Source organism: Leuciscus leuciscus (genome assembly GCF_965113295.1).
Source record: "Leuciscus leuciscus genome assembly, chromosome: 20".
Classification (NCBI taxonomy): domain Eukaryota; kingdom Metazoa; phylum Chordata; class Actinopteri; order Cypriniformes; family Leuciscidae; genus Leuciscus; species Leuciscus leuciscus.
The window spans coordinates 17,236,839-17,260,787 of record NC_138744.1 but is presented as its reverse complement, the minus strand read 5'-3'; the positions used below and the strand labels follow the sequence as shown (position 1 = coordinate 17,260,787).

Genomic DNA, 23,949 nt, shown 5'->3' with positions numbered 1-23,949 from the left:
CTGGGCATTTTCAAATGGTGCTGTCTGTCTAGTAGTGACTGATAATCAGAACACATCAAGATGAACTTAAAATCCCCAAACAAACAGCAATGTTTGTTCAGTTGTGGTCTGCTTCACAGAATCTAAGAGGTCCAGCTCAACTCTAAACCACAACAGCTAAATACATTTACATTTACAGTTACTTCATTTCACTAACAAAAGTTTACAAAAACATTTCTAACAATTACTACCTTTAGTGAAAAATATAAACTGCATGTGTTGCAACAACAAATCATGAGAGTGAAAATGTTGCTGGCTGTGTTAATCACATAAAATACATTTAAACGGGGCAAAAATATAATAATAATAATAATAATATTATATATATATATATATATATATATATATATATATATATATATATATATATAAATATATATATTATACTGTGAAATAAACTGCTATGATGAGGCATGGGAAAAAAAGCAGATGTGAAAGTTTCAAGTCAGTCAAGGGCATAGAATTTAGTAGGGACGACACTAGGGACATTTCCCAATATTCAGCGATACTGAATTGTCCCTAGCAATCATTTTGAGATATATATATATATCATATTTATAACCACTGTTGTTGTAATTTTGGAAGCATCTGAAATGGGTCATACCATTGACATTCCTAGAGAAGTCAAAGTAAGAAGTAAGAAATCTGCGCTCTTTCAAGGATGTGCATTTAGTGCATGAACAGAGTTAGGTAGGCTAAGTGTTTGAATAGCCTACGTGCACATTAACCTCTTTAACTTCAACTTAAATGTTGTTTAACTGAATGTTTGAAGCAAACTGTTAGTTCAAATATCCACAGAATTAAAAAAACAACACAGTAAAGGTCAGTTAAAACTCTGTTAAACTGCCTCCTTGTCATCTTTACCTTTAACTTATAACATTACAGAACTGATTAATTGATGTCAAGTCTAAAAATCTTAATGTCAATCCCTAAATAAAGTTTTTTTTTCTTCTGTTTTTATGTCCCCACCAATGTCCAAATCAAACCTACATCCTTGAAGTCAGTCAATTAAATATTGTGAGATACTGTAGCCTATATCATGTGACCAATCTTGAGACATTAACTTTCAATGTAGAAATTAGGTTATGCAATCATCTCAATAACACTCGATAACAAGCCCTTTATAAAGGCTGACTATTCACATTTAAAATGATTGGAGATGCAGTAAATATACTGAGATATTTGTGAGTGTTGACAGGGGAAAGCATGATGGGTATGATCACAAGGTCATGGGACATACGCACACAAACATACACACACGTGCGCTGGATATGGATACTGGATATTGGCTTGATTTTGTGAAACAATCATTAGGGTGAAATAATGAATGAATAAACACTTATGGGAGAACACTATGTTTTTTGAATTTATTTACATGACAGGGAAGTGTTCAAGGAGGATGAAACATTGATAAAATAATAATAATAAATTTTAAATTATTGATTTAAAGTTTAAATTACCTCTATTTCACTATGAATATAATGTTATATATTTAGAACAATAATAAATAAATAAAAACAGCTAGACTTAATTCAGATCATCTGTGGTAAACAAATGACAACGCAAAGCAAAGGTACCTGCTCCGTTTCTTATTTTTGTCGTGTTGGTTAATCCCTCTTTCTTCCTTTTTAGAGGGAGAATGATTGGAAACCACTTCTCTGGGATGTCTTTCGGGATAGTCATGTTGTCCCACCGTTGTTTCATTTACATAGCTCTGCGCAGTGTGCGCACGCAGCGATAGGACTTCACACCAGCGGAGCGACGGAGAAACGCGCGCGCGGCAGCTGCAGACCGGCGCCGAATGACGAGTGGTGAGTGGAACACATCAAATTACAGACGCGGCGGGAAATTACAGCTCTCTCCCTCTCCCTTTTGATTTGCCGCAGAGTCGTCGTTGAGGTCATTCGATGTGAACCAGAATCGATTACACTTTCTCAAAACGAATAATATACGACTGCTATTTTAGCCTACGTGCAGTTCAATTTGAGTAACTTTCTGTTTCAGATATGCTTGGCTTGTATGATTTTTTTAAATTAAATGTTATAGTCTAATAAATTAAAATGGCTTTAAACTCCTAAATAAGCAAACATTAATTGGCAAACAACTAAAAACCTCTAAAATATCGATTTTTGACTGGGCTGACGCTGACGACGACATAACATTCTCACCGGACTATGTCAAAACACTGGCGCCACTAGAACTACGACGTTGTTTTTATATGACATAATCAGAAAGCCCTTCTATTGGCCAAGGATGTGGCCAATACGAACTGCCTGATGAGGTTGCCGGGGCAACTTACACTGCAGAGCTGAGAAAGATGTAAAACAAGAGGAGCCAGCGGGCATATTACTGGCTCCTCTGGCAATGAAATATCCAAATAGTAATCAGATTCAGAGCAAAAATGGCTCCAGATAAATAGGCAGTGGGATACCAGGGCAAAGAGGGGGTAAGAAGGGGTGGCACTGCGGAAGACATCTGGACCAGTCAGGTGTCTGTGCACGTGCTATGCCTGTATGTAGCTCAGAGTGTGTGGAGAGAGGGGGAGTCTCGTGCCAAGGAAGGAACCCTCCCAACTCACGTGTACGTATTTAACTTTTGATGTTGCTGCACCACAGTAAAAACAAGATCCAAGCTTTGGAACAATATCAGACCCATGGAGGGCTGTAGGCAGGGTTTTATAATCACAGAGGTCCCAAGTTTGAGCTAGTTAGGGGGGTACAAGGACATGCAAAAATTTGATTTCTCTGATCTACATCAGGATTTTAAGACGTTTGAAGGCCAAAAAATGTCAGTGGGCAGTAGATTATTTGTCAATACCTGCTCTCTCCTCATCTCCATCACTCTTTCTTTTTCTCTCAGTCTCCTTATCCTGTCCTGTCTCTTCACCTCCTAAAAGCTGAGCTTTGACTGATAGTCTTTTCATTTTCATCTGTGTCAGTGAAGGCTAAACATAGGATCAGCTGATGATATTTATGTTTTGTGAATCATTTTCTTAGATAAGTGAATTAACTGAAGGCTACCAGGAAAGCTAGGTATATAAATGTATAAAATGTATTCACAATATGTACACATTCATTATTAATCTTATATGCCTAATATGATGTAATTGCTTTGTTAATGTTTCTTGCCCCCTCACATTGACAGTTGCTATTCATTACATTAACCATGTACATAGGCCTATTTTTAATTAAAAAAATTGCGAAATTAGACAAAAGTTTATTTGCCTGATTATTTTTGTCGGTTGTTTAACATTTCTATCCTAAAACCACTGTCAAATATTGAATGTTTGGTTTAGCTGCTTAGAATCTATCTCACATTATGAAGCATCAATGCTCAAAGTTTTAAAGGGAGACTTTTTTTTTTTTTTTTTTACAGAAATCACTTAAAGGGTAACTAAACCCCTGGTCAGAGCCTGACTCCACCCACTGGCAATATTTGAAAAATGCTGAAAAAGTAGGCAGAGCCCAGTGGAGAGGGGGTGTGCATCTGAGACGTATCTCTCTGTAGGCAAGGGCGTGGTTAGCTGGTACTCTCTGACATCAGAGTGTACCACAACTTCCAATAGGAAAATTCAACTGCAGTAGCCACTGTTCAACCTGAAGAGGGCAGCACTCAGACGTTTTTACACCATATTTTGTCAAATTAAAACACTTTAAACACAAATGTCAAAAAAACGACTTGAATCAATGAACAGCACTAATAAAGCCCCATTCTTACAGATCATTAACTAAAAAAAGTTGGTTTAGGGTTTAGTTACCCTTTAAGGACTACAACCAACGGCTGGTAGGGACTACAATGAGCTTTTTCCATGGTTGGTGACATCACAAACCTTAAAATTTACATAAACCATGCCCCCAGGAACACGCAACAAAGGGGGTGAGGCCATGTTGGCAGGGTTCCCGCGGATCCTTAAAAAGTCTTAAATTTGATTTTTAAAATCCAATAAACCAGCCATGGTACCAGTAAAAAACACAATCAATAAAATATCATCTAATTATTATCAACAAAACTTTGAAAATATCTCTATATATTTTTGTCAATATTGCGCACTCCTAATGTACGGTATTAATTTAGATTTCTTCAGGTCTTAAAAAGCCTTAAATTTGACTTTAAAAAGTGTGCAGCAAGCCAGCAACCCTGTGTAGGGCCGTTTTAGAGAAGAGGAAGAGTTGTTGTCTCTGTATTTTACTCACCGGAAGAGGTTTGTCCTAAGGCTGACAAACTTTTTTTAACACTGTTCCTGAACTTTATAACCTCAAGTACGTTTATCTGTGCGCTGCACATTTTACGGAGAACAGTTTCCAGAACAGAGTACAGTGCAGGCTATACGCACAAAGGCTTCTCCTGAAAGACGTAGTAGTTCCCATTTTGTCGGGACAATCTGTTGTTTATGGATCACAACTTGCAAGTATGTCGTATTATTTGTAGTTGTGTTTTCTATTAACAGTTCCAATTATAAGCTTTATGTAGTTGCTATGATGTAAACGAAGGGCAAAACTTTGCCTCCGCTAGCTTGCTAACTAACATTACAGTATTGATGTAGTGTTTACTTTAGCTTTTGTAACTGTTGTAGACTGTTCAACGCCCCTTAGGAAAATTATCCATGAGTTTGTGATCGATTACTGTTTGTATTACCACAGTTTTCTGAAAAATATGATTAAATGTTGGATAACATCGTATCTACAAGAAAATCACAAAAAAAACATACCACTCTCTGAAACATCCTGTGAAATCTGTGCTTGAAATCCGTTCAGCAAAATCCTCTTGTTCGTTAACACTGTCAGGGTCTGAATCGGGCTCGAAATGGTTTGAAATCGACACCATCGTTAATATTTACATCTGAGTAGAGCTTGCGGTTATGAAGGGGCTTGACATTTCCTGAACACGCGCTAAGCGCTGCCAATCACAACACACTGTGCCAGTTAACCAATCACAGCACATTTCGCATTTCAGAAGGAGGGGCTTCATCGAAAATGACGCATTCAACCAGACTGAGGAGAGAGGTAATATAATGTAAAATATGTAAAAAATAATGCTTTTTTTGAACAATCAAGCATGAAAACATATACACCCCAAAAACAAAATCAAGACTTTGTAAAAGGGCATTATAGGACCCCTTTAAATTTGCTTACCACAGTTCTAAAAAGAACCATTATTTAGGGTAAAGAACATTTTAATAATCTAAAGAAGCTTTTTCCACCATAAGGAACATTTTGTGCTATGAAAAAGGTCCATTGATTTTAAAAGGTTCTTCATGGAACCATCAATGCTAATAAAGAACCTTTATTTTTTAGAGTGTAATTTATGAAGATATTTCATATCTTACTACTGAGAAATCAAAGAGGCTAACTTTTGTAAGCATCTCTGCTCGAGCTGAGCAACCTATTGTTATGAGAAAACAACTATTTTATGATTTTGTATGATTTTGTATGATTTGTACAGAAGTATGCGGAAAAAAATGTATAAGCATGAAGGTCCGCTCCTAATGTAGCCATTAGTGGGGCGTAAGCAGACTGTCCGAAAGTGTACAAATGACAAATGCACGAATTCATTCGAATTAGTCAACAATTCACCGAAACGTTAAATAGTTAGGCTACAAAGTGCCATGAGAGTGAAGACTGAGCTGATTTGAAGATTGAGCCCTTGAGTATGTGTGTATTTTAAATTCAGAGCACAAAATGGTAATTCAATTTAAATGTGTGTGTGTGTTTAGGGAGAGTAGCTAATTGTTTACCTGGGGGAGGTCTCTTTCTGAACATTTCCACACCTCTGAAATTCTGCCGCTCCGTCCCATGGGAAAATCTACACCAACATGCAAACACACACACACGCACACACACACACACACCGAGAGAGAGAGAGAACCACAATGTCAACAGGATTTCAAGGGTAAAACAGGGGACGTACCAACAGTTTACGCTCACTCAGGAGTTCAACGACATTTAATCCTTGACAACGACAGTATGCAGATCAGTCAGCTAAAACTAAGCCTCTGCTAATGAACCTGTCGCCGTAATCTCAATGCTTAACTTTTGGAAAACCTAGACACTTTTTTGTCCATATATATTTTAATCATGATAACATTAAGATAACTGATAGGACAACTGTTTAAGGTGGTTACACGTACACATTAGTTATAAAACAAAAAAGCTGGAAACATCAGCACTGTTATTAAGACTAAATGCTAATGCTAAGTGATAGAAGTGGTCTGGTTAGATTTGTTCCAGAAACACATTGATGTCTGTGGGTCTGGTTACCAATACATTTCTCTCTGAAGACGCCACATGCTGTCTGCATTCTGTCTCCTATGCCTGACGCACAGGGAATATAGAGGCAGACGTCGCCTCACTCAATTGTTTAGAAATTTTATACAATGGGAGGTTGAAATGCTCTTTTCTATATTAGTGTGATTCTTTTATTCAATAAAACAAATGATGAAAAAAATGATGGTTCCATGAATGCAGATGATACGACTTAAACCTCAACAGATAACAGAAAGTAATGTTATACTCTGCAGTGTTATATCACAGAATTAGACACATGCAGTTTTGCCCAATTCTGCATTTTTATGGAATAGTTTATAAACTATCACATAGTTTTCCATACAGGGACCTGGTTTAATATGAATGTTCAATATATATACATCATATATCTGTTTTTCTTACTGTATCTGCCAATATTGTATATTGAAATTGTTCTGCCAATTCTTAGATTTAGAATCACTAGCACCAAATTAAAGGGGTAGCAATTAATCTTACCAGCATTGCAGGGGTCTTTCCTTTATTATGAAAAGTTAAGGCCCCGATATACTTTAAGCGAAATCGGAGAAAGAAAAAGTTCGGAAAAGTTCGCCACGGCTGGTAAACACCTTTGTACTACCATTGGTCCGTTGCAATTTAGTAAATAGGTAGCTGTGCGCGGAGGCTCCGCCTTCTTTCTCTCTGGGTTATAAATATAAATAAACATGACGTGACTTTACAGGAGTACCATAGAGCTAAGTGCAAACATAACAGTATACCGCTGCTCACGTATTTCGAACTTCGTTTTACCCCTAAATTAAGAACGAAAAAGAACTTTGGTGTGGGTATATCAGAGATTTTATGTTCTCAAATAATTCAAACAGAATTATCTTTTCTATAGAAGGTCCCCAATTAATATTTAGCCTATCTTTCATACTGTATTAAAATGTTTTACCTTCCCTTCTTTTTACATTTACATTTATGCATTTGGCAGACGCTTTTATCCAAAGCGACTTACATTGTGTTATCCTATACATTTATACATAGGTATGTGCAATCCCCTGGGATCGAACCCACAACCTTGCGTTGTTAACGCAATGCTCTTACCACTGAGCTAAAGAAAAGCTTCTTTTTTTTTTACAAAGCGTATAGATTTATAATATCATCCATAATGTGAAAATAATTAGTGGCTTTTCTGTTTTGGACAGAATTTTAATATCACATGCCTATGGTTTAAAAACATGCATTTTCTCAAACACAGCAATGCATTGGTTTCAGTGCTTTTATCCATGATCATCATACGCACATTAAGGCATTTTGACTTTCCCTGAAGGAAATTTTAGTCATCATTACAGGCTTGCAAATATTGACTTTTATATTTCCTTAACCAACAGAGGTCATCATGCAGAGTCATCGAAGAGATATTTTTCTGTCTTTGAGCTGCCCTCAGAATATAACTGAAAATGATCTGTTGCTTTGAATACCCACAATAAAGATATGATTTCATTTTATGTAGATAATCAAAGCAGACTGTTCGAGAGCGTGGGAAGGGTTGGGTAGGAGGAGGCCACCCCTGGGTTGAGAACAGAAAAACATAAATGCTGCTGCAGGTAAAAATATTCTCACAAAAAATAACAAATCCAAAGATGATAGAATCCAAAGATGCAAAGAATGCACAGTATAAAGTAACTAAAGGTTAACTCAGGTGAGATGGAATATTTCTGTCTATGCACACACACTCACATGGACAGACAAGCTGGTACACATGTGTGTCAGCTATGATTAGAGTCTATTACCATGTATCTGACTGGAGGCTTACACACCAGCAGGTCAAAACCAATGACCCACCACACACACACACACACACAAGCAAGGACACACACTGATGCGCACAAAGCTACTTAAGGACAAACCCAAAAAACAGGCTGCTTTTGACACTAAACATCCCAGATCTGGAAGCCATGTTGTAAACAGTCGGAGAAGTACACATCTTCAGACTGACAACAGACTGCAGTGGTGTAAAGGAAGTCATTTGACTCAGCATCTCTAATAAGCATCATGTAGCACAGAATGATTCTCTCACATTATGTTACATGCATGGATAAAGAATACAGTCTGTCACACAATGCAAACCAGACTGAATAATCAGAGAGGGGACTTGCATTTTAATCGTGAGGAATATTTTGATTTAATTGAATATTTTTTTATATTTATTTGTGGTCATGTAAGGCTGAACATGTCAGCTTTTTATTTATTTTTTATCTATAATTTACAATGAACATACTATGTGTAGCATATTTAATTTACATCCTTTGCATTTTGCTCCTGTACACGTTAATCTTGTTTATTTTCCAATAATTCTTCTGCCCTCATTGGCTTCCCATCTGTTTTTCCTCATTTCTATCTCCATTTTTCATGCTTACTGCCTCAAAAGGTCAAACAGGAAATCACCATTAAACCAAAACCACAATAATGATACAGAAAATAATGGGTCTGCTCTCTCACTCTCTATTCATAGATACACAAACAGATGTGGCCAAATGCATATAATTATATTAATAATTATTACAGTTACATATCGGTCTATATAATTGATCATGCCCATGCTGCTCATATGCTTTCCTTCACTAGGGAATTATAACATTAGTGGTTCTCTAAGCACCACAAAACATTTCTTGGCTGTCAGTCAGAATTTTACCCTCAAAGGAATTTCAAGAACTAGCTTAAATCCTCGGTTCAATTAAGTTTACAAGTTACTTGCAAATACCTAACCTGAAAATTCTGAACCTAACGAGAAACAATCTGTTATAGTCTGAAACAGTCTGATACTCTTTTTAACACAACAAAAGAACAAACACAGCAAATCATTTAGGGTTTTATTCAGGGTTTATTCTGATACATAAACATAGAACTTAAATATCCATGGTAGGCCTATTTCTTACTCTTAACTTTTTTTTCACTTGTAGCAAGTAATACACTTTTAAGCATTAGTTATATAATATAATGTTGGGCAATGTTCTTATCAAAAAGCAGACCTATTATAAACTCGTGATTGATAAACTCAATGGTTAATAGGCCTATGTCATAACTTGTAAATCAACATTATATTTGTCAAAGTAACATTTGGAATTTGAGACATGCGCAGCTCAAAGATATTTCACAGTTGAGATGCAATGTGAACTGAAATTCATAAATTACTGCTTACGCTCTTCAGAATGAATGGCGTAACTTGGCATAAGTTCATCTGTGAGAATGATTAGGTTAAAGCATTCATTAGGTGGTCATATTGTTTACTACGTGGTACATGGGAAATATACAACAAAATATATCGACTAATGAAGCAGGATGTCACAATGCTTAGAACACCGCTGTGGTGGAGTTTCACAAAGCTATTTTGAGAGTTTAAAAGAGAGAGAAAGAGAGAAACCAACGATATTTATGCAAGTTTTTGCTAACTGTTTCCTCAGAAGTCACGCTGTTAGCATGTAGAGCCTATACTGAACTAAAAGTAAAGCTATTATTGGCGGATAAGCAAGGACATTACCTTTATCAGCTCCTCTTGTAAGCAATGCTGATTTCAGACATCTCTGTTCCTTTTCTACAGGTATCCCGTCGGGTTAAGGCAACATAGGTTATTTATCGAATGCACGCTATCATTGACGATCAAAACATCCTTGAAAGGTGAAAGTGTATCGGACACGATAGGCCAGCAGCTGCTCATAGTAATAGGATGAGGGAGGCGTGGGTGGAGGGGCGGTGTTTGCATCTGCATCTGCTTTGCTCTTTCTCACTTTCAGTCTTGCACTGTTCAATAATGTTTTCTGTAAAAGCGAAAATAAAGAAAAAATAAATCCAATTTTGTTACATGTCCGATTTATTCCAGTAAGTGGCATGACTGCAAGCATTTTCATTTTGTTATTTAATATGGTTTTTAAGAATGTTTGTCATACAATTTAAAATGAATTCAGCAGAAATATTTTGTAACTTTTTTCATAGTGCAGCATGGGGGCAGTGCCGACTTTTACCATGTGCTTATTGTTTTGGTTTGTCGTGTGCGCCCTCTGCTGGACTTTTTGTGATTCTTCATTCATATCAGTGCACGATGTTTTACGCCCCTGTTGTTCGTGATGCGTCCAGTAGGGGGAGGCCGTACAGCGACACGAATTGAGGTAGGCCTATGTCAAATTATCTGCTAAAGTTATTGTTGTTTAGCAATGATGCAACATTTATTATTTATAAACGATTAGCTAGATAGCGCTAGGGTAGGTAGATATCAATTAATTTCTATATATCAATGGATGGGTCTATAATTTATTTCGAGAGACAAAAAGTTCTGGACGGTCAGGTTGATTTTCTGTCTGGCTTAACCTTAGCTAACCACATGTAGGTTTAGCTGCCCCTAGTCTTCTCTTCTCACTTTCAAAATTAATTTTCTTTTTAATTTTCTTTTGTTGCCTGTCTTTAAGCTTGCGTGAGATGGCCTCTTCTGGAAAGACTGTTTACTCCTTGCATTAAAACATACTCCACATGGTTTCTGGGGCAACATTACAGTAGGCTAGTAGATATTGGAAATATGCGAACTTGTTTTTTTTTTACAGTCTGGTGTGAATACAAAATACACATTTATAATAAGCATGCATGCAAATCTCCCTCTAAGTAAAGAGCTGAACTGCACACTCATATAATCAAATATTTTGATTATTTCCAACATCATACATGATAAAACTCACATTAAAAACTTTTCCCATATGGTTTGAATGTAGATTCTGGTTTGAGTTGTTTCTTATAAATGTGATTATCTAATTATCTAATTTATATCTTAATATACATTTTTCTTAAAATAGCTGGCCAAACAATTTGAAACCACAAACATAAAAACATCAGTTCTTCTCTGTGAAATAGTGAAATGTACTGTAGCATTTCACAAATTTCTTTGTGCACAAATTATATAAAACTATACTGTCAGTACACTATACTTTATAGAAATGAACTAAATCAATGCATTTATTTCCATTCAAAGGGATGTAAACCTATAGAAAAAAAGATTAGGATTAGAAGGAAATGGGGAACATTCATATCACAGTTTTCATCTTTCAGCCGAGCATCATAAATTCATTAAACTAAGCATGTTTGCGCAGAATGACTTGTTCTCCATATGTACAAAATTGTGCGAAGGAAAAGAAGAAAATCAGTACAAACACAATACTGCCCTACAAAGCAAAAAGGCAGTAACTACGCAGAGTGCAGAACTGAGAAAAATGACTTTAAAGTTATTCTGTCATCCAGCCTAAGTAGTTGTAGGTAGATTATTGGACATGTGGCTGTTTTGTTACTTTATATTAGCTTACTCTTTGTACATATCAATCCCCATATTTAATTTGATATTTTACCCCTATTTTGCAGTTACTGTATTCTTGCTTTGTACATTTGCTTTGTATTACTTACCAAAAACGTGGCACCATACCAAGGAAAAAGGCAGTAACTACAGATTCTCAAAAAACTATTACCATTTTTCTCCAAAACGACACACATTTGAGATAAGATGTTTTGTCACATAACAAAGGATGCCTTGAATGTCATGAAAAGGATAATAACTCATTTTTGACCAAAAATGCAGTTACTGCCTTTTTGCTTTGTAGGGCAGAATAATTATAAGGTAATCCTTAATGGATCCAGTAAAACATTTACAGTGGTGATATGATAAAATAAATAAAACTACAGTAGGCTACAGTATAAATTGTATGAATTATAAGTGTAATATAAAGTCTGATGTAATAGTACAATATAGAGCATATGAAATGCTCATGAAGCATATTATCACGTTCCAGATTAAGAAGATGAGGAGAGGCACAGAAGTTTAGTTTAGCAATAATATCTTTACAAAATACAAAACAAAAGAGCACCCATAATGATTTAACAAGCGAAACAGAGTGCATAGCACAACCAACACTAGACAAAAAAAAGGAAATCCAGAGCACAGTTAGTATGAAGGCCCACTGTGGAACCAATGGTGGGAGGAGCCAGGGCAGAGTTAGCAGTCTGGCAACCAGCGGTGGAGCCGAGAGATCTGGAGACCTGGGTGGATCCAAGAGACTGGAGGGACCGGGCGACAACGGAGGTCCTGGAGGGCCGTGCGGAGCCAGTGCGACCAAGGTGGAGCCAGGACCCAGGAGGAGCCAGAAGGAAGGTGGAGCCAGACAGAGCTGAAAAGGGTGGAGAGTGAAGCGCAGCGGAAGGCTTGGAAGTCCGTGGCACAGACAGAGCGATGTCCGACCAAGGTGAAGCTGGTGGGACGAGGAAGCACCGTGGAGCAGAGGGGATGACAGTCCCGGGGGGAGCCGAGGGAGGGAGGAGCCAAGGCAGAGGTCTGAGGTGGAGCACTGGAGTAGACACCCCTTGGGTGAGCTGGCAAATCTGAACCCCAAGGCGGATCTAAGAGGGATGCTGGGTGGGAGCATCATTAGCAGTAATGCAAGCTTTGAGCTGGGTAGGACCAGCGGTGAAGAAAGAGACTTAAAGAAGGACAGTACCATCTGTGACGAAGATGATTGAGATCCAGACTGATGGGGATGAAGAAGAGGATGACTTGGGTCTGTGCAGAACCAGTGGAAACAAGGATATCTGGATGCCGGACGGAACCAGTGGAGGAGTAAGGGCCCGTGCACAGGAAGTGATCAGCAAATCGATCTCTCCAAACTGCGACAAACTGAATTTAAATGCTGGAGTTTCCCATAGGCATCAATAAAACCTGTTACACACCAAGCCGACGATCGGCCTTCGGACTTTAAGCATCTGCCGACTTAGTTTTTTCAGTGTGTTCTGCACCGTTGGCTCTAGTCGGACACTGTCTGGGTTTTTTGGGCTAATTCAGCATGTAGAATATGCATCGGGCCATCAGTGAGAGAGAGAGAACTCTGATTGGCTGTTCAGCTTTGTGAATGAGTCAGTGCACAAGAATAATAGCAAAACAGAGAGAAAAGAAGTCAAAACGGTACAGATAGAAGGCTGTTCTAATTTAAGTGTTCCTGGGCGAATCTTTTAATATTAACATGAGTGGAGTGGAATAAAGAAAGTGATCTGCAGGATTGATTTTTAAAATGGCAAGCAAGCTTTGTTTACGGTTTGTGTGTCTGCAGCCTGCAGCATCGGTTTCCCTTTTCGAATGACGAACATAGACAAATATATCTGCAGAAATACTGTCCGTTTACACAACATTGTTTTCAACTAAAAGCAGAAAACTTTTTATGCGTTTTGGCTGTTCATTTACACGACAAGGGGGCCTGAAAAATGCAAACTTTTGAAAAGGTTTTCTAAGTGCAATTTTTGAAAATAATACTGTTATCATCTCCGTGTACGTAAACTACTACTACAAAAACGTGAATTTGTGAAAACGGTGACGTCATGTGCATGCGTATTACGTGCTCAGTCTATTGGCCCATAGTATTTCTTTACTAAATAACGTCGCCAACTACTGGCCTGACATGCATTATACAGTGTTTTTAATCATTTTCGCTGATCTGTGAGAACGGTGGATTGTTTTGACAATGGTGTCGTCTGTATGCGAAAAATGCAAAGAAAAAACGTATCTTTTTTCAGTATATTAGTAGTTTTTAGTTGTCGTGTAAACATATCCTCAATCGCAAAATCCTTCCAGCGCAATGGAATGTTCGCTCCCTGAAAATCCCACAATGCAGCACAAAAACGAGGGAACATCGGAGCTTACTATATGCTCCCTTACCTTAAATGACGTCACAATTCTGAAGTGCGAAACATAAAACGCACGAGCCAACTCAATAAATATAATGACAAGAAGATTTAAAAAGACAAATCATTTTTTACATTTACATCAGCATAAACACACATCGCTAGACAGATAGTGAATACATCTAGTTAACATTTATAATTAATATTCAGCTTAAATGCAGACCTGGCAACCCTGATACTGATCATTAATTTATTTTGCCTTTTAATATGGCCTTGGCAATATGGATAAGGACATACATTTTCGAGGATCTCTGAATAGTGTTTAAATACTATTAAATACCACAGTTATTGAGTTGTTATCCAACTTAAGTATTGTCACAGAACAGAAGGATGCAGACAGGTAAGAGTTCAAACATAGAGTTTATTGGACAGATACACAGAACTGAACAGGAATGCAGACTGGTGGTATGATGGATAAATAACAGATACAGGATGACTTGGCTGGCTGTGAACGAATGTCTCTATTTGCAGATGACGGTTCCAGACACAGACAAAGGGCAGGTGACAGATGGCAGACAACAAAAGACAGGTAAGGTTTCCACAGAACAGGTAAGGTACATGTAATCAGTCTTAAGGTGTACATATAGACGAGACCAGACAAGGGAGAGCAGGAGAAGTGTCTCTTTATAGGGAGTGCTGATGATGCGGTGCAGGTGCCGATGTAATTAGGTGATGGCGTGCAGGTGGGAAACATGAGGGATGCTGGGAAGAGTAGTGCGGTAGAGGTGACAGAGCTGGTGTGGTGACTGGTAGCGATGTGATATTTGAACCGAGGCGTCGGAGCTTGTGTCGAGAAAAAATGGGCGTGCCAGATGAAGCCGCGATTCGAGGCTTGTGTTCGAAGGCTTGTGTTCGAGGGGGTTCGAAACTCGCACCACCTTGTGGGTGTTGTCAGGAGTAGTAGAGGCAGTTGTAGTAGTGTCAGAGAGTCAGAGAGTTATATAACTATCATTGTCATTGTCGTTATTGTGTCATATGTGTTAGGGCTGTATATTATTACATTATCAGGTTAGAATAGATATAGTATATTGTTATTATTAATTATAGTAGCTATATTATCGTCTTGTTATATTAATTAGATACGATTATTTGGATTGATTTGGATTTTTGGATCTGGACTGGATTGCTTTTTGATTTGGATTGCCCTTTTGGATTTGTTTGCTTTTTGTGACCTCTTCCTTTTTCCTGGTAATGGAGCCAGCAAGTTAGAGGGAATCCTCCCCTGTCTGGGTTCAACAGAAGCATCAGTATCCTCATTTATACCAGCTGGCACTGGCATTTTTATGTTCCCCTGCATCCACTGTTCCTTCTTTTCCAAGGCTGGAGAGATTTTGTCCGAGAAGAGGAATCGTCTAAACCCCAACACACTTGAAATAATTCTGTTTCTCAATAAAAATCTTTTGTATCCTTCCTTCACCCACCCCAAACTGCAGTGTTGCAGTTTGCTCCTCTACATCCCCAGTCCAATAAGCACAACACTGCACTAAAACTAGTAACAGTTCACTGCACAATAACCCCCAGAAACAAATTTTCCCACCCCAGACTATGCTGTTGCAGTTTATTTTACTACACTCCCTCCACCATAAGCACTGCACTCAACACAGTGTCACTTTTGTTGTTCATACTGTCACTATCCAAACAATTTATGAACAATGAATTAACTGTGTGTGTGTGACAGCTGTCTCTGCACAAGTAAATTCAGACAGAGAAAGATACATATTTTATATTATACTCAGGCAATGGACAAATTTCTGCTCATGTCTTTTTATTATTGCAAATGAAAGGTTACAGACATTAACCGTGAGAAGAAAATAAATAAATAAAATTAATTTATTTGTCTGCTATTTCTTTGCACAGCAGCAAGGTGTCACTAGTGAGCAATGCTGAATGAAGCTTCGAGTAATGAACCTCTGGCTGAAGCAATGGGCTGCGAGGTCTCAGTTGTTCAGGAAGCCTCATTTTGGCATCACTAGTGACTGGATACGTGACAAGTATGACTGTATAATTGATTTTATATGGTTGTTGTGGATATTTTGACCCACACATCCGGGCAAATCTGTTACATCTTGTGAGCAAATGCCAGAATAGTTTGCCCAGAATTATTAGCCAGTTACTTTAATGTGTTGAGAGAGTGACCCCAAACACTAAGGAAAAGTTAATGGCCATACACCTCATAGTGTCTCTTTTCAAATCAAACCAAACAGGACCTAAAAAGTAGAGCCCGACTGATATATCGGCGGGCCGATATTATCGGCCGATATTAGGCATTTTCCAAACTATCGGTATCGGCATTTATAATGGCCGATAAATGAATATTTGAAAAATATAAAATAAAAGTGGACGAAACACCCTTCAACCATTTTATGAGTGTTGGCGCCAGTGGCGTAGCGCAAACTGCGTTGGCCCACCCGCAAGAGTGGAGGCGGGGCCCCTCACCGCATAATTAGATGGGGGATTCACCTTTTCATTCAAAATCGTGAATTAGTACTGTGGAATTTAATAGTATGTAATTATTTCATATTTATTTATTAAGAACTTTTCACAAAAAAAAAAGAATAAAAGAAACACCAACAATAAAACAGCAATTACATTAACTTGTTAAAATGCAAGGGAGCACATGACGTCAAAATATTTTTTCTATCTGCAGTATACAACAAAGATTCATGACGTTTAACATTCAATAAAGGTAATATATATTACCTTTAAAATCCTCCAAAGCTGTAATATTTTCAGTGCTGTGACAGTCATCGTCTGGACCGTGAGATCCGCTTTTAGCATCTGAGTCCATGTCTGGCGTAGGGGAGCGCGGGGCACAACCTAACGCGGGGCTAGTTGTAACACCCTTGTTTTAAATACTTCCGCACATGCTTGGAGGACGAAACTTTGTGTATTTACTAGTTGCCATATCAACACTATAAATTATAGAAAAAAAAATTCCGCCAAAATTATTATTTTTTTTTGGAAGATATCAGACATTTATTAAACCATAGCAAAAGTAAATTTCTTAAGTTAATTTTTCATCTCTATTTTTTGTGTTTATTTAAAATAAGACAAATCTGATATTATTTTAATCTCCAAGATGTTATTTAACAGTTGAGATAGTTATTTAATGCTTCGCTAACTAGCAGAAGACATTAGCAGGGTTTAAATCCCAGTTGTGCAGGCGGGGGCATGTTGTAACACTGCGTTACAATGTGCCCCTATTAGAAATATGCTATTATATTCTATACTTTTATTAATTTTATTGGGAAAACGTGAGAAAAAGGTGAATAAAAACTGAGAGTCAATGTTCAGAAATGACTAATTATTTATTTGTTTTGAACTATGTTGTATAGCTGTGTTTTCATGTGTTCGTAGTCAAAACTCAAAAATTAGTTTATATTTAATTATAAAAAATTGCCATTATTTTATATGAAAAAGTTTTTTAATTGTATTTTATTTAGAAAATATTTTAGTTTGTTTTGTATTTATTTTTTATTAGATCAGATAACATTTTAAGCTGTCATATGTTATGTTACAATGTGCCCCACACATGTTACAATGTACCCCACCTATGGGGCATGTTGTCACATTTCACTTCCATTCTTTCGGGGTATGTCAAGAAAAAAGTATATACTGTATTAATAAAACAAAACCACATAATTGTACTAGACATGTGGGAAATTAATGTGGGAAAAAATAAATACTCTGAACCATAAGTAGATTTACACAAACTGAGAAAGTCAAAAAGCGTTAGGTTGTGCCCCGCTCTCCCCTATCATTCACCACAGCCGAGTAACGTTACCCTGAGTATCCTGAGTAACGTTACCCGTGCTCGCTCTCGCAGCTCCTTCCCGCTGATTTGGAAGAAATATGGATGAAATTTTCGGTAGTTTTGCATTGAATTGCTCTTTTCGGTGTTGATTAGTCCGTTTTTGAGCTCCGCTGACATATATTCTTTTACTCATTTTGCGCTCATAAGCTTCACTCTCTAAACAGTTGCGGAAATTCTTAATCGTGATTGGATAACAAGGACAACGGATATGGTCATAATCGCCAAACACGGTAGGCTGCAATTACTACCAAAATAAAAGTCCTATACGTTCACGTTATAAAAACGCTTTAATTTTTTGCGGGCCCCCCACAACGCGGGGCCCCCCCGCAGTGCGTGCCCTGCGGCCCGTCCGCTACGCCACTGGTTGGCGCTGCATAGTTTGTCCACCAGAGGGCACTATACAAGGAAGATCGCTAACATCAATGAGCTTGGAAATCACAACGAACTTATTCTGCCTAAATAAAGTAATGATTACTGTATTTATAACTAGCATATCTGTAGTTCCAGTCTCTGCATTGTAAAATGTAAGTTAGGCACGCTAGGAGTGAACATTTAGACAGAGAAAAAGTATCAAACATAGCCTTTGCATAAAAGTTAGCTTTTCTTTTACACGTGTGTGAAATCCAAGTGTGCGTTGCTGACTTCGTTTAGCCGCAGCATTAACGAGTCACATAATGTATTTAGTGCATCACTAAATAGTAGATTTTAGAAGGCAGGCAGCAAATGATGATTGAAAATGGTTTGTTGTAGCTTGATGGAATAGATGGATAGAATTAAAAGAGTGCAGGTAAAGGGATAAGCAAGTTGACATTGTAATGATAAGGTAGCTTATAACATTGACATTTGGCAGACGCTTTTATCAAAAGCGACTTACATTGCATTTCAAGGTACACATTTACAATCTTATCAGTTCTTCACACACACACACACACACACACACACACACACACACACACACACACACACACACACAAACACAAACACACACACACACACACACACACACACACACACACACATACATTATTACATAATTGAATTATTACTGTCAATATTAATAATAATAGTTGACTTTTTTTGTTCAAAGGACTTTAAGTTTCATATCTTAAGTTTGTATTTTTATACATTATATTTCAGAACTTTAATATATTCTGTTCTGTTGTGACAATAAAACAAACAAGTTTATTTTTAAACTGCATTATCATATTATTTTAGTAAGGACTCTTAAATAACGACAAATAACTCATGTTATCTGTTCATGTTTTGTTACGCGTTTCTGGATTTAAAAAAATATATCGGCCGATATATCGGAATATCTGTATCGGTATCACCAAATATTTGTATCGGTATCGGTCTTAAAAATCCTTTATCGGTCGGGCTCTACCAAAAAGCTCTATACTAATCAGTAATATTAGCTGAACCCTTTATGACAGAAGATATGACTTCTTAAATCCTTGTATTCGTGTTTATGGTTGCAGTTATTATTGACACTATTTTTGAGTAGCGCATGGTCTTTCATTTAGTGCATGGTGAAATAATTTCTCTCATAAAGGGATGTACCATGCCTGTAAAGTGGCCTTCTGAGTACATATAATCAATATACTTATTCCCAAAGTTTAAAAGTCAGATAAATATTTGCTAAATAGGGGCTTCAAACAGGTCCACCCATTTATTTTTTGTACTTTTTGTTTGTGAACTTGTTAATGTACACCACATGACATCAGCAAATATGCACACACTCATCCTAATGTATTCCTGTGATGTAATAGACACAACATTTACGTACAACATATTGAGTCACTTGCATGAGAGAGCACTAGACAACAAACAATATATCTAGATTCCACCATCTTCCAACAAGAGGATAATCTAAAATAACTAATACACTGTACATACTATATACAAATATTTTTATTCCCATCTACTGTATGAAACAGTGAACAATCAAGGCGATAGTAATTTTTTACATATAGTTGAAAGAAGTCACAGTTTAATATTTTAGGGGAAAGGGGGTTTACAATTTCCCCCAGTTTTATGTTGTGGCATTTCCCCATTTTTTATTTACAGTATAAAACAGTCCAGAAATAATAGGGAAAAGATGGGAAGCATGTTCTGGAAATGCTGTGAGGCAGATTCAATGGTCCCGCAGGCTTTTAAATAGAAGACATTTTAAGGTATAACTCGTCTTTTTTGCTGTTGTGCTCCATGTCCTTTGTTTGCTCCTTGATCTCCTCAGACTCAGATTCATCCTCGAGCTCAGGCAGATGCCACTGAATGAAGACCAGATAAATGATGGACCCCAGCACGCCCCCCACCAAAGGAGCCACTAATGGAATCCAGAAGAAGTAGTCATAGCACCTGTGAGGGTCAGAAAAAAAGAGGGCTTAGAAATGACCATGTATGGAGAAGTGAAGAACACACTTCAGGGCAATGTGCTGAGATAATTTTAATAGAACACTGGAGTTAAGCAAGTGAAATACCTGGTAATTTGCTTTATCAGAGGAGAGATAAGTTAAAAGGTAGGAGGTGCAAGGACATAGATAACAAAACACTTAATCTGATGTTAATAGATATTTACATTAATCTAGACTGTTAGTTAATAGGTTAATAAAGTACGCACGTAAAGACTTCTGTGCCCCAGCCTGCTGTGAACGTGAACAGTCGTGGACCAAGGTCACGGGCAGGGTTTATGGCAGCTCCACAGTTAGCCGACATTGACATGGAAATCCCAAGTACAACAGTTGCTACAATGGGTGGAAGCAACGCTTCAGGAGCTGGAGCATTTCTCTTATCATTCAGAGGTAGAATGCACAACATCAGCATGGCTGTGCCAACCACCTACACACAGGCAAACAAGAGAAAGATTATGGTCTAGTCAGAAGACCCAGAATGCTGACAAGATCTATTGATAATTGATTAATGTTTGAAATTTTTTTTTAATGTTGTATAACATTTTATTGCGTTAGAGCATTGCATATTATATCAGATTAGATTCAACTACAATGATTTATTATATTAGTAGTAGTTAACTACAGCGCTCTTGTCTAATCTGATATGGCCTTTTGCCGACCTGATCGAGGAAGTTGGTCTGCACTGATACCACATCAGTTGGGTAAGTTGCAAAGATACTGGCAGTTTCATTAGGACCAAATACAGTCAGAATTCCACCACTGAACTCCATGATGGCATCTGGAGGAGAGGAGGGTTGAGAAATAATCTTTATCCTCTCTTTTTCAAAAACACAAAACTGAAAAAATAGAATGGTGAATTACTGTTAAGATATAGGGTGTATCTTTAAAGAAAGGATGTCTTTATTTCTCTCTTTCTTCTTACCATGGTAGATGAGATAGACAAGTCCGGAGGCCAGGTAAGCCCCCAATATTTGACCAAGAGAATAGGGTAGCAGCTTTATCCAGGCTAGGTCTCCCAACACACAGAAACTCAGAGACACAGCTGGGTTTAGATGAGCTCCTTCAGGAGGAATAGAGAGAGAGGGAAATATATATATATATATTAAAACAGAAGTCAGTTTGTGTCGATCCAAAAAAGGGTAATATTACAAAGGATTTCTCCTTAACTGCCACAAAACAGCCCAATCTATAACCATTTTACCTGATACCGCCCTGCAGAGGTACATGGCAGACATGACGCCAACAGAGAAGGCCATGTTAACAGACAGAAACTGTCCCTTAGTTTCTCTGCTGGTTTTCACCTGAGCTGCTGCAGCACAACCAAACAGCTACAGCAGAGAAAAACGAATTACATAATTTTAGTTGCTTATTTTAGTTGGGTATAAAACAGTTACAGTTGTTATGGTCATGATTGTATGATAGCATTGCTATTTAGCATAAAAGCACAGGGATGTTTTTATGCTCCAGTGTTACAGTACATACAAAGCCTGATGTTTTGGCTTTTTGAAAGCATTTTTGTTGGTGGAACCCCCCACCCCACCACTAACTGGCCAAATTGTGTCATAAACACAAGTTACGTCATATTAACTTTTTGTTTATCAAGGTTTTAAACAAAATGTATCACCCTCAGTCACAATCATGCTGTTGTTCTGATTGTCGGCATGCATAAGCTTGATTACCGGCTGAATTGCAGCCATAGTAATAAGTAATGTTGTAACATTATTGCAATTAGTACTAACCCTGATAGTACTCTTAAATTGACCCTTCACTGGAATATTTTATTATGGACTGCACATTACTTGAGATTAAAAGTTTCTGCTAACTTGCACACATTGCTAAATAAATACATTCTCAGCATATATAAGCACATGCTCACAGAACCTTGCATTTGTCCATTGTAAAACTTATGCTTATCTCTTTGTGTAACATATATGATAGCACAATCATTTTCAACATAAGCCCTTCAAAAAAGCACATTGCACATTTTCTTATTCATGTAAATATCACTTTATGAATTCTTAATTAAATTATTACATTTTATGTTAATATTAACAGAGAATCAAGGAAAATGTTGCAAAATGTATGTAAACAAAATGTGTTTATGTGGTATTTTCATAACACTTTGTTAACATTAGTTAATGCATGCATTATTATTGAGCAGTATTTCTTTTACAGCATTTATTAGGTTCATGTTATTTTATTTTACAAAGTATTACATCATTACATTTTATAAATTAACATTAGTTAACAATGTGCACAAACATGAATTAACAATGAACTATAGTATTTTTTATAAATTAACATTAACCTTGACTAATAAATGCTGTAAATTTTATTCGTTATCTAATGATTTTTAATGCATTAACAAATTTTACCGTATTGAAAAAAATTCTATTTTAATAGTGATAATGAGTTTTAAATTACACAATTGAAAACATCTTGTATTTCATTAATGAAAAACATGTGCTAACAAACAATATCTATAAATCAATAACTATGCTCAGTTTGTTTAATAGTGAAAAAAATGCAAAAACTTACCAGAAGTACAAAAGTGCCTAAGATCTCTCCCATAACTTGTCGTGCCAGTTCATTTTTCACCTTCATCCTCTTAACTATCTTTTTTACCAGACTCATTTTTAGTATTTAGTGCAGGTTTTGTGCAAAACTTGCTGTTGCCCTGCTATTCAGAGATCTCTGACCTCAGTCTGTGTCTATTAGCTCAGCTAACCTTTAAACCCTGTTTTAAATATCCTCGCAAGGTAAAAACATTCCACATCAGGGAGGCAACATCCACATAATACTGTAGCTTGACTGATCTAAACCATGACCCCTTTATAAATCATTAATAATCGTGCAGGATTTAGTGATCTGAGTTGCTGCTGTAAAACACTTATCGTGCTTTTCTGTACATCCGATAAACTAATCATTTTGACATTGGAAGATTAGATGACATAGAAATTGGGTAATTCTGCAATTATCTAGCTCAAATATCTGTACACTTGAATTTCTTTCCCAAAGCCAACATCCTTGTTTAAACTCATATTTAAAGTTACCATTGGTGATAATATTGTTGTTTCAACCAAGCATTGACTGAAATTATTAAAATGAAATATACTGTATATGATTGAAAGTATTAAGTATTCTCAACAAAAAAAAATAAAAAAAAAATAATAATAATAAGTGTATTCTTAAAGGATGGGTAAATTTACCTTAACCCTTTTCTGCTTGGTTTGAATTAACGATCATATGGAAATGGAGAGTTTTATTAATTTCTTGCTTCTGCTAAACACAAAAGAAGATATTTTGAAGAATGTCAGTAAACAAAAATGTGATGTTCCCCATTGACTTTCATAGTCCAACTACTAAAAACTACCAAAATTAAGTAAAAAGAGTAGTGCATTGAAATGTTATGAAAATGCCATCATATCACTTATGAAAGAAATGTAGTTGCTGCTTTTGTCTTTAATATTACAAAAGTTTAATTGGGACGGATATGTGCAGTACAGACAACATATACGAATATACATGTAGCATAAAAAACGAAAAAAAAAAATATATAATGGCTTCTGATAAAGACTGATTGTACAAAACAATATCAATAGTTGCATACTGTGAGTGCATAAAATACGTGATATTTAAAAGAATGACCTCCTGGCCTCCAGTGCTTTTATGCCCTTCATTT

General features: G+C 36.9%; 2 protein-coding genes and 1 long non-coding RNA gene across 3 annotated transcripts in view; 1 reads left to right on the top strand and 2 right to left on the bottom strand.

Moving 5' to 3' along the window:
• The window catches only part of atp8b2 (ATPase phospholipid transporting 8B2), a 42,435-nt gene extending 32,406 nt beyond the window's left edge, over window positions 1-10,029 (bottom strand). Inside the window, exons 1-2 of the mRNA XM_082149796.1 lie at window positions 9,823-10,029; window positions 5,774-5,841 (exon numbers count right to left, since the gene is read on the bottom strand). Coding sequence (XP_082005922.1) covers window positions 5,774-5,798 — 25 coding nt within the window. The 5' untranslated portion in view covers window positions 5,799-5,841; window positions 9,823-10,029. The remainder of the gene's footprint in view (window positions 1-5,773; window positions 5,842-9,822) is intronic.
• Window positions 1,744-14,694, top strand: LOC309483822. The gene is made up of 3 exons (XR_014200655.1): window positions 1,744-1,850; window positions 3,793-3,850; window positions 14,514-14,694. It is a non-coding gene; the product is annotated as an uncharacterized lncRNA (long non-coding RNA).
• A 5,055-nt stretch (window positions 14,695-19,749) lies between these two features.
• Window positions 19,750-23,940, bottom strand: aqp10a (aquaporin 10a). The gene is made up of 6 exons (XM_082149835.1): window positions 22,806-23,940; window positions 21,469-21,595; window positions 21,190-21,327; window positions 20,927-21,045; window positions 20,477-20,694; window positions 19,750-20,214 (listed from the first exon to the last, which is right to left on the bottom strand). Exons 1-6 carry the CDS (start codon window positions 22,899-22,901, stop codon window positions 20,010-20,012), a joined length of 903 nt encoding a protein of 300 aa, XP_082005961.1. The 5' UTR covers window positions 22,902-23,940; the 3' UTR covers window positions 19,750-20,009.
• Window positions 23,941-23,949: the final 9 nt, after the last annotated feature.